Below are 11,952 nucleotides of genomic sequence, written 5' to 3' on the forward strand. Positions count from 1 at the left end.
AATAGGCCTTGGTTGGCGGTTCTTTGTCACAGCTGAGAGGCGCCAGGCTGAAGCTCTTGAGTGAGTGTATGCACACTGTATATTAGCTGTCAGCTTGGATGTAACCCCAGATCAGCTGAACAATAATCCTCATTGCCACTGGTCATCTATGCCCTTCTCAGCGGTTACGAGCCGCCAGTATTTACACTTGATGTAGATCTGTAACCATGGCGATAATAGAAAAATGTTGTCGCCGTCTCGCAAATAAGAGCACCCAATCTTGGACATGTGAAATGTGTAAAGAGTGGGGGTTACGCAGCCCATTTGTGTGCATCCTGAATCTATTCCCGTCGGTATCTCGCTGTAGCGACGATATGATTTGAAGATGCGGGAATGGAGTGTCACATTGAGTTACGAGGCGTTTGTGCAGAGGCAACCTAATGGCGGCAATTGGTGGGGAGGTTGTTATTGGTGATTATTATTATGCTGAGGAGAAATCGATGGTTGAGAATAAAGAATAAATGGGCAAATAAGATGTGAGGATTAAATTGATACCTAGTCATTGGCTCCTGTTACATCCAGTCGGAATGGGGGGAATGATGACTGCAGTGATGTACTCAGCACAATGCTTGACGAATACTTACGAATATCTTGATAAACTAGATACCTATGAAATATGAGCATTCGAGAAGGGTCTTTCTATTTAGCCACGGCAGATTTATCGGGAGACACTGTGATGAATTCTAGAGTGCAATCAAGTCGTCTCTGCCTTATCTTCTGTGTGGTTGTTACGTATTTTCATATGGCCTGAATGACGATACATTGGAGAGTACATGAATATGATGCTGATGTATATAAATATCGAATGGGTGCAGAGTTTTCAGGGTGTGTACTGAATGAAGTCGTACTCGGCCGTTGGATATCACGCAATTCTTCATCACTCTGCCATTACATACTGCAGGGCATGCACTGTAATGCTGCTGCAACTCACATGCATCCTGCGAACTACTGTTAGCATGTGAAGCGAGAGAGTTTTCTCAGCGGTATCGGACAATATGTTCGAGGCATTGCTTATACTGGCGACATCGGATGTGATGGAAGTTGAGAAGTGACGTGCTTGCGGGATGCGTTGGGTTTGGGATGGGAGCGTGGGATGTGGTGAGATAATTTGATAAGGTAGATAGATAACAGATGAATGTGCTTCTGGAAACTGAAATCAAGTCACGCGTGAAGACGCAATTCATCTTAAACTTGTTTAGGCATAACAAGTCGTGTCTTGCTAATGCTAACGCTCTGAGCATGACAGGAAGACAAACGGTATGCAGGCACTGTAGCGCAAGGTGCCAAAGAACATGGCCCACGATTGAACAACAACGAACCAATGTCTGAGCCTTGTCAAAGCACAATGTACTGTAAGTCGAGTTGAAGCCATCGCCAAACAAAGTGATTCGGTAACCAAGGCAATGCTGTGGCGTACCAGTTTACCCCACAGTCCACTCTGAATCATGGATGGACCCTTGTAAAATGCATCACAGGACGTGATCTAGCTTCTGGAGCTGAGGTGTATATTTCTGGCATCTTCTCCCTGCCACATGAGGAATATTGAAACAAACACAGACTTGTTGCCCCTGGCGCCTTGACAAGAGAGTGCGCTGTTTGCTTCACTCCCCTCTCTTTGATACTACGTATGTACACTTGGCCGAGTAATGAAAGAATGAAAGAGGCGCCTGAATGACCGCGGATCCACGGACAGACGCGCCGGACCGTCGCTGGCGCCCATCACGGGACCTGATTATGGCTTGACGGGGATGAGATCCGTCGTTAGGTTAGTGCATTGTGAAACTAGGGAGAGAGTCAGTTGAGTTGAGTTGAGGTCAGATCATGCCAGGGCGGAGTTCAAATGGCTTTGACTATGGCTTGTGGGAGGTATTTGGCCACAAAGCATCGATTGATCTCGGGCTCAGCCAAATACTCTAGTCACACCCTTTCTGTAACCGAACATATCGTCTGTTCCCTTTGTCGAGTATCACTTAACAAACAGATGACCTTGATATGAAACGACTAAATATATCAATCATCTCGGTCAACCTTGTTAGCATAGCATAGTTTGGCCACGGCGCCCCCGGAGACCAGACAGACTCACACGTGCGCCATGACCCCCATCCTCCAAGGCTTGTTCCAGGCTTCATCCCATGTCTATCATGCCCTTTCAGGCTCCTCATCTCATTGTCCCTGTGCCAAGCCAACGTTCCCGACTCAGGCTTGCCCCCCGCGGGTCTTCCGGCGCCCAGGGAGGGCCCCTGGAAGTGACAGACAGGGAGGGGAGCCTAAGCCCTTCTAGAAGGTCAAAGCAGGCATGGCTGATATCGTGAGTTGATGCCCAGTGGTGTATTTATTTATTAGACAAATGGTAATATTCCATTCCATTCCAATTTATTGTTTTAGTTGATTCGTTTAAACGGTCGTTTATTCCATGGCTACTACGGAGTAAACGGTGACCGTTTCCTTCAAGACCAGAATACTCATCTTATTGTAGTTGATGACGGCTGATCCCGATACCTCGTTAATTAGATAATGATCACAATTGCTCTGCCATTGGCTTCTGTCTACCTCCCTATCTCACGGTGACTGAATATGAAGATGCAACTGCTATTCAATTGATTTACCGTTTCCCAACTGTCTGCCATTAAATCAAAACATAAAACTCCAGATTCATCATTGAAACCAATTCGCGCCCCAGAACCCTTTAGCCTAAATTCACCATCCTGGAGTCGATAATTGCGTGTCTATGGCCCCCAACCTCAATCTTCAACTCGCCTCCCTGATCTGATGGTACTTACTCCGTACCGAGCTGCACTCTGCACGCCAGGACTCTCACCTATGGTCCCCGCTATCGCATCTCAACCGCTGTCGGGGGTTAACCCGTGAAACCGTCAACCCTAGGAGGGCTTTTTGCATTGGTAACGAATAGGCGAATTCCTTAGGCTTCAGCGGATACCATGATTGGATCTTGTCAACACAGTTGCTCCGTCAAGACAACAGGGCATGGGTATAATAAAAAGAACGGCGTGGACTTGGGCTTTAATCTTTGGGGGCGTGCTCAAACGATCGACGAGACTCATCTCGAACCTTGGCTTCGGTTCCCATTGTCTTGGAACTCCATCGATATTGCGGCTAAAGCAAGGGGTACATGTTGGGCATCACCAACAGACTAGCATCCGCATGGCTAATTCGGGAGGGATAAACCACCGGAGCTCTGGTTTGACTGCTCCGTAGCCTTATGGAGAATCTTGCCTGAGAAACAATACCAGACCCGCCCTATCGCGGTATTCGAGAAACGACTTTCCGGCATCAGCTCTGCGCTGACTGGGCCTCGCGGATCCTCTGGAAGTTTCGGGCACCTTGCGAACAGGCACAGGATCAAAGCTAGGCCGGCCAAGATGCTACCTGTCATCCAGAGACACTGCAGCGCTTTCACCACAGCGTTCATCATGTGTTCTTGTTGGCCAAGGCTTCCATGTTCAACAGAGGCTTTGATCATCTTCAAGGCATTGTTGATCTGAGCTGTGTCGAGGCCTAGCTTTCCAAGCTCTTTTTCCAGTTGGACGGAGAAGACAGCGATACCAATGGCTATACCCATGCATTGGCCCATCGTTCGAAGCAGATATATCATGCTGATTGCATGTCCAGCATCCTCCTCTCGGACTGTGGCTTGCACACCAAGGTTCATGACTGGAATAAGGAGGCCTATTGCGATGCCCAGGAACAAGGTCATGACCAAGATCACCCACGTCGGGGTGTCCTTGTCAAGAATTGTCATGACTCCAAACATGGTGACCATAAGAGCCCAACCACCAAGCAAGAAGCCCATGTATCGTCCTGTCCTGTATGCCACAATCCCTACGACAGCCGCCATAGGGGCAACAGTGATAGTAGCTGGAAGTGCCCATACACCAGCCATAAGCGGTGTCTGGCCTTTGATGCCAAGAAAGTAGACGGCAAGATAATACAGAACCATCCACATGAGACTGCCGTGGATAGTCGCACTGGCAAACTGGAGGACTGTCGATCGATGTCGGAACAAGCTCTTTCGAAGCATAGGCTTTTTTATCGTCTTTTCGTAGAATCCCAACCCTAGGAACGCGAGGAACGAAGCGATTAGAGGAACGATTACTGCCGCTGAGCTCCAGGGGAAGCGTGAGCCACCCCAAGTCAGAGGGAGCAAAAGACTGACACTCGCGATGATATAAAGGAGAATGCCCACCCAGTCGAGATTCTTGATGAGACGCAGGTTTCGCTTCCCTTTGTCATAGCCTAGGAGAAACATGGCTCCTATCAGACTACTTCCAAGCAATGGAAGGGTGCACCAAAATATCCATCTCTACGATGATTAATATCGGGACATGTGGTATGGTAATAAGGGATACAAACCCATTGGGAATCTTTGTTCTGAACAACAGCTCCTCCAATCAGGGGTCCAGCAATAGTTCCTAGAGCCCAAGAGACATGCTGATACGACATCCACCGCGAACGTTCACGGATCGCGAACATATCGGCGTGGATTATACCCGACAATGCCTGAGGTCCTCCGGATCCTACTCCTTGCACAGCTCGACCGGCAAGAAGCATTACACTGCTTTTTGCAATGCCGCAGAGCACCGTTCCAGCGATGAAGACAACGAGGGAGGCCACATATGTTGGCCTTCTCCCGATGACATGGGCCATTTCGGCAAAGATGGGCTGGGCTATAGCCGTCGCTAACAGGAACACGGATCCCATGCTCAGGCTTTCAGAAAATGATGCATTCAGTTCTCTTGCGAGCGACTGGATATCTGTTGGTGATGGCTTCACAACAGGGAGGGGTAAACTTACAGGAAGGACAACGCAGATGCAGGTCGCATCGAATGACTGAACAAGAGAAACCGTATTCATCACAATCAGGATACTCATCTTTCGAGCGTGACTGAGCTCTGGTTTATCTCCATGTTGTTCTTGGACTTCGTCTTGGGAGGCAAGAGGTGCAGCGACCTCCTCGATCTTTTCAGCCATCGTGTTTGCCATGATTGAACAGTTGTAAGGATGAAGAAATTCAATTACGACATCTCATGCAATACTTTTGGACCTTATCAGCAGGTCAATCGGCCAATACCTCCCTGAAAAGAACACGTAAAGTTTCGGGGCTTTTGTTTACCAAAGGTTAAATAGGTAAACAAGGACAGGTGTGATCACGGGGCCGTTTGGGGTTCTTTATCTTCACACACTCAACTTTAGAAATGTTCCTCAAAATTCTTTCCCTATTCATTAGAAACAATAGTCATGGAACACCTTAACGGCCCCGCGATTCTCTCTGGACTCCTCATGTCCAGTGTTGTTTACTGGCATGTGTACTACCTCGCTGACTACCTCCTCCGCAAGTATGCACCAACAGTCCACGAACGACTCAATAACGAAGACCAAATACGGAAGCTTATGCCCCTCGTTATCACACTGGTTCGAATGGCCTTTGGTCTTACAGTGGTTTTGCCGTCCTGTATCCAAGCTGCGAGAACTACACCATGGGGAGTTGATCAGCCCCTGAACAACGCAGGGAAAGTCTGCGTTGTATCACAGCTTGCAGTATGGTCCAACGAGTTACCTCAGGCACGGCTCTACTCTATGGAGCTGTTCGTACATCATATTCTCTGTCTCGTTGCGACAGCCAACATCATTCTTTCTCCACCGATACACCAGATCAAACCCCTCTACATCTATTTTGGGTCACAGTGCGGTGATATCGGGCCAGGATCTGTCATGATACTACGAATGGCTGGCCACAAGCTCAAGACTTCGAAGTTGTTGTACAATGTTTCCTTGGGATCGACGTTACTGTTGATCTTTGGTCGTATCGGAGGCGCTTTCTACACCCTCACCCATGTCCTCACCGACCCCTATAACCTCGCCGACTGGGTGGGCGCCCTTGGCATCTTGGTCTTTGGGTCCTACTCTACATATACTGCGTTTCAGCACTTGAGACGCCTCGAGATCATCAAAGTTGATCCCGTGAGGTACAAGATCACCTACTTCCGCCACTTCGCAGTGCCTATATCGCACTCGTTACTGGCAGTCGCCTGTAGCGTTACACTCCTGTCAAGCTTGTTTCTATATGGCATCTACCTTGGACGGCCCTTGAAGCCTGGTGAAACACATGGACTGTCACTTCACAGCCTTATTGCCGTTGCACTTGGCATGACGGGGGCTTTGGTCGCAAGGCTCGCTTACCCGCATAATGCCTCCCGATCTAATTCCTGGGGGCGTTTGTACGTTCCGTTTGGTACGATCTTGGCGGTTACGTGTATCTCACTTAACAGCACTTTCACGAGCTATACGGACCACAATACAGTTATGGCATCGATAGGGGTCAGCTTACCTCTGTTCTTCAGCCTTGCGAGGGTAGCTCAATACTACGCAGCCAAGGATGTAGAAGTAGTGCGCGATGCGAAGCTACCTCCAGGCGACAGCTTTATAAGGAGACACGTTGAGATTGCCCTTGAACATGCTGTCATATTCGGCATCCTTCTGGGGATCTTGATTATCAACCTCCTGAGTCTCCCAGAGGCAGCCCGTCTTTCAATTGCAGCATGCCTTGTCGTGCAACTTCGATATCGTTGGAATATCGTTCCTCTAGCCGCTGCAAATATCCATGGGCTGGCAGGCGCTTTGCTGGCTATAGTCCTCATCGTGTTCGAGCCTGGCTTTATTGCTTTTGCCACAGCTGGAAGATTCATCCGCCTTGAAAATTCTTGGTCCGCCATTTTCCAGAACTATCTGCTTCTAGGAGGAACTGTTATGGCTGCTATCTCTGTGCCTAGATCTGAGACTGCATCAAGGCCATGTGAGACTATGAAGAAGCCTTGCAGGTCAAAGAGGTTTCATCCTATCACCATAATCTTTGTCTTCTTCTGCATTCTACAGGCAATGCTAATTGCGAAGTACGTGACTTTCGATGGGAAGACCTCAGAGATTTGTCCTGGTTTTGTGAACTTTAGATCAATCTTTTCAGACGTTTACACTTGGGTGGGCGCACTTCACATGGCCTCATTGCCCGTGGTTGTTTTACGGGAGTTGGAGTAGGGGGGAGCATGAGGTACCTCCGTTTCATGGAAAAGGTGACCTAAGAGGTCTTTGGTCAGGCCAAGCCCTCATGCACTCACCCGTTCTCCTGTAATTCGTTTCTCTTCCACTGCTTGTTTGTCTCCATTGCCTGACGCCTGGCGGGCACTGGCAGCTGAGCCTGGCCTTTTCACCTGTCACTGAATCAGTGGCTCAGGCACAGATTCTTATTCTTCCCTACCAACTCCCTCTCTTGCTTCACTATTTGTTTATTCCCTTCATCTCTGCAGCGCGTGGCCGAAACTCCTCCCATTCCTTACGCCTCCCAAACGCCCGCCATGTCGGCAGAACCGCCACGAGAGGATACTCCTTCGCAGCGGGAGAAAGACCTCTCTATAAAGCTCGAAAAGGCAGAGTTGGCCATCCAGGCCAATTCACGGCGGGAAGCAGAACTCCTCTCCGAGCTTCTCCAAGCAAAGACAACACTTCTTGATGAATCCCAGCAGCGCGAGCGTCGCCTTTCGGCCCGGCTGAAACAAACTACAGCCGATTTTGACGAGTCTCAGAAAAGAGAGAAACAGACTTTGACTCAATTTGAAAAGCTCACTTCTGATTTTGAAGCCTTGAAAAAGAACGCTGACGACCCGTCGGTGGAAATGCTTCAGAAAGAGGCTGCTCTCGCTGCGTCTCGGCAGCAGGAACGACAACTGTCGATGGAGCTTCAGAGTGTCAAGAATGAGCTTTCCTCCTACAAAGACAGCCGAAAACCTATTGAGAGAGAGCTTGCAGACGCAAAGAAGGATTTAGAACGATCGCGAAACACTGCAACAGAGCAATCAGCTCGCCTCGATGAGGCCAACAAGAAGGTCCGAGAACTTTCGAAAGAGGTAGAACAGTCCAAACAAAAGATTTCCGATATGGGAAGGGCCAGTGTACATGCAGGCCACAACTATTCGAGCCTTTGGACTCGGTACAACAGGCTACAGGAATCGAACAAGAACAATCGTTATTACCAGCAGTCAACATACCAATGGCCGCCACCCCCGGCACCCTCTCAGAGCTTTCGATTCGACGACCAACCACGAGATGTGAATCCTATTTTTGACTTCAACCTCGGAGCGAATCAGCAAGAGTCGCAAGTCAATGTGGCACAGGGCTCCGGAACACAGACACACTCGGCGGCCACGTTCGGGGCAGTGAGTGCTATACAGCCAGGAGGCTCACGGTCGTTCAGTCACAACGACAGCTCTCAACCAAAGTCTTCTTTCAACAGTTTTAGACCTGCCACGTTGAAGCACAATATCCTTTCTAATCCCCCCAATGGCCCTGGAAACCAGAAACGGCAACAAGATAATCAGACCCAGCAAGGTGCAGCCGATCCCAAGAGACTCAAGAAGGAGACATAGCTTTTCAGAATGATTCATATCGAGATCAGAACTTTTCAACAAACTCAGAACTTCAAAACGAATAATTGGTTTCTTTCCCTTACAGGAGACCGGGGCTGGGTGTGCGATGTACTAAGCCATGCGTATCAAGACATTCTACATAACGTTTACGGTCACTGGACGTCGGGAAAGATGTTGAATGCCCAAACTTTTGAGCACCACGGATGACGGATGAAAGGAAGGTGTAAGGAACATATGGATGAGTGAAAATAGACGGATATGCTGTCGGAATCATGGCTGGTGATTTCAGTGATATGTGAAGGACGACTCCATAGAAAGAGTCTGTTTACTGGCATTTGTAATTTCAATGCTTTTTTGAGCCTCAATACATCTTTATAACAAGAGGCTTTCACGACAGTCCACTTGATATTTCCATTGTTATGATAACACACTTGTGATCTTTTACCTGTTTGAACTTCCTCTAACAACGATTAGCACAAAGACATGACATCTTTGGTATTAATTTGACACAATAAGATTTAAACGGATATTGTCACAAAAGAACCATATATTATAATCGCATAAGAGAAATCTCTGTTTACCCAAGCGAGCTGATATCATCACCTCTATTACCTGAACAGCAAGGTATCTCTGCATCTGCAGAAACTGTGTGCTTCACAGTGATAACCAAAGTTCCGATAATCCCTACTATTTTCTTGGGGGCCCCTCGCTTGGAATTATCGCAGGTCCCTTGAGCTTGTTCGGATTTCCAACTGCTGAATGATCTTTGGTAATGCAATTGGGGTCTCAGGGTATGGTCGAGCTATCAAGACAACCATTCGATTTGTCTTGAACTTATCAATCCTGCGAGTCATGACATCCTGTCAAAGACTGGCTAGTAAGTCAAGTTCCTGGAATAGTCTTAAGAAAGTGACATCGCGTGAATGGCTTGACATCATTGAAGATCGAGTCCCTATTGCAGATCTTGTTATGATGTAATGGATGCTTTTGGCGAGCCGATTCAACAAACTTTAGGAACAGTAGAGTCACATGTAACATCGATGATCAGCTCGCGACTAGTAGGAAGACAAGCAATTGACTTGGTCGCGAGTCGAGGGTTTATGTTACTATGTACACTCCTGAGACTGATCATAACCAGTTGCCCCTTGGCCCAACAATGGTCTTGAGGAAAGCAGGGAGCCAATAGAAATATTCTAAAGAATTAAAAAGATTCACGAAGTGGGTATTCGGATAATATGCTTGGTGTGATAGTCTATGTAGCTATGGTATATGAGCGCTACCGAATATACTACGCAGAAGCGATATGTCTATGGTCTGATCCTATATCTAGATAGCCAGGTAGCTTATACAAATACTTTGTCATATGACTGAAGAAGGACGTTTCGTTGATTACGGTACGAGACTGACTGTGTATCACATCCGTACTTGGCACCATTGACTGACGATCCCTCTACTTACGGCCATACATAGTCATCTGAGATCTATATGAGGGCATCGCGGAGGCTGTTCCCTATGCCACCCTCCAGTAACACAGCCCGTTTCAGATTAAGCAATAGAGTATTGGGTATTCGACAAGGTTAAAGTCTCTGACATCATATCAGATCCTTTCTTGACCGAGGTAGCTGAAACGGGGTGTTTCATTGTCCATTTTCGGCATCACGTGGGAGCAATTTGCATCAGCGATGATATGTATGTCAACTCTAGGCTGCCACTCGACTTTCATATGATCGATTGTAATTACAGATAAACCTTACACCGACTCTAGATCAGGGATGCTCTGCTCTGACATTATCACATTGTGCGTGCCAACGCATCGACTCGGCCCGTATGCCACCATCCTCATGGCCACGGGCCGTGAGATCGACACCTCTTTATTGTGGTGAGGGAATACCACCAACCTTCAGGCACAGCAACTGCTGAGTGTCCGGGCCCGCGGATCAGACCCTCGATGCATCCGCATGAATGAGATGGCCAGCATCCAGGTTCTCCGCATCAACCCATCACCAGGCCTCCCTCTCTGACCATCACATGTCGCCTGTCAAACCAAAAGGAGAAGCTGCCATCTCTTATCATCTCCCTCTTTGATTACATTACGGCCCTCCGATCCGATCAGGGTCTTCCCTCTTCGTTTGCACGGCATAGTTTCTCCGTCGGCTGACCCCTACTGTCTTCCCCGGAACATGGGGGTTCTTCGGCTTCTCAATTTCAAACCCACGCAGAACCGTTTCTTTGGGAAGTTGGGGAAATTCGGACGAATTTGGGGGTCGAGTTGGCTCAGGAGGGGGTGGCAACTTTGGCAGTGACAGTTGACAGCAAAGCACATGGAAAGCCAATGGCCTGGAAGCTGGAGGCTCCCCGTGGCATGATCCCATGTCAGCAGGCACAAGGCCCTGCAGGCTATTATGCCTGGTAAAACCTGGGGTCTGGGGTAACGAGAGTTTGGTATGCACGACCTGCCCGTCTCAGCAGAGGCGCAGCCTGGCTGCTGATTACCAGTCAACGATTATTAGTCAAGGACTCTGGATAAGAACTGCAGCGATTTGCGTGTTTTGTGATAATCTCGTCTTATCAGCCAAGTGCATTGGGTAATTCACAGTATCAGAAGACACCTTTGCCTACACCACCATCCAAAGCCTTCAGTTGTTACACAGGGCATATTGTACAGGTATGGGCCGATGAGAAGGCTTATTCTTCGATTGATATGATGGCTTTATGCTAAAACCACACTGGTGGTACCGCACACAACTAGACAGCGAGTCTAGGCATTTACTATAGCCATATCTGGCATGTTTCGGTATATCAATGCTTAGCCTCTGTAACAGGATGTTGGCAATTCAGCCGCTCGCGCAAGAATGGTCGACGAGTCGCACATGACAGTCAACTTGGCGTTGTAAACACAACATCTCAGCAATACCAAGGCTGATTTCAATAGTCGTCAATGGTCGACATCGTTCCATCCCCCCAACTTGAATCAATTACCGGCCGCGGCACAATGGCTTTAGACTCTCGGCAGAAGATACTAAAGAGGGAATATCAACGGCGGCCACTTTGGTGAGTGCGGAGAACCTTCACCACGTGGGACGCTGAAGAAATGGTGGCAGCCTGTAGGTACAAGAGATACCTCCAAAACGCAGGAAATTGACATCTGCTTAAGCTAAGCACTAAGTTAAGGGCGACAGTCAACTAAAGTTACCCAGTCGGCTTCATATTCGGCAAGTCTAAGCTTCGAGTGGTGTTCTCCAAGGGGAATCTCTTGTCGGTATCCAATTCATCCAAGGTTCCCAAGACGCGGCTGCACAACCTTGGAGCGGAAGCGCAGATATTGGATCAGCCAAGCCACTCCAACAGATGCAAATGAACTTGAATCGTGCTTCGCATCATCCACCATCTCCAACTGCTGTCCCCTCATCGGCGACTCCGTTGATAATGGACCTTGAAACGCATGCCCACATGGCGGTTATCGATAGAATCTCATGGC

General features: G+C 48.3%; 3 protein-coding genes across 3 annotated transcripts; 2 read left to right on the forward strand and 1 right to left on the reverse strand.

Annotated features, from left to right (window-relative positions):
- Window positions 1-3,205: 3,205 nt before the first annotated feature.
- On the reverse strand, window positions 3,206-5,040 carry FMAN_03050 (uncharacterized protein; the record flags this gene model as incomplete). Its single annotated transcript, XM_041831818.1, has 3 exons — window positions 3,206-4,360; window positions 4,411-4,803; window positions 4,852-5,040. The coding sequence occupies 3 exons, from the start codon at window positions 5,038-5,040 to the stop codon at window positions 3,206-3,208; spliced, it is 1,737 nt and encodes a 578-aa protein (XP_041682344.1).
- A 255-nt stretch (window positions 5,041-5,295) lies between these two features.
- On the forward strand, window positions 5,296-7,089 carry FMAN_03051 (uncharacterized protein; the record flags this gene model as incomplete). The annotated part of the gene is made up of 1 exon (XM_041831820.1): window positions 5,296-7,089. One exon carries the CDS (start codon window positions 5,296-5,298, stop codon window positions 7,087-7,089), a length of 1,794 nt encoding a protein of 597 aa, XP_041682345.1.
- A 317-nt stretch (window positions 7,090-7,406) lies between these two features.
- Window positions 7,407-8,474, forward strand: FMAN_03052 (uncharacterized protein; the record flags this gene model as incomplete). The annotated part of the gene is made up of 1 exon (XM_041831821.1): window positions 7,407-8,474. The coding sequence occupies one exon, from the start codon at window positions 7,407-7,409 to the stop codon at window positions 8,472-8,474; it is 1,068 nt and encodes a 355-aa protein (XP_041682346.1).
- Between the last annotated feature and the right edge of the window lie 3,478 nt (window positions 8,475-11,952).

This window comes from Fusarium mangiferae (assembly GCF_900044065.1).
Source record: "Fusarium mangiferae strain MRC7560 genome assembly, contig: FMAN_scaffold006, whole genome shotgun sequence".
NCBI lineage: Eukaryota > Fungi > Ascomycota > Sordariomycetes > Hypocreales > Nectriaceae > Fusarium > Fusarium mangiferae.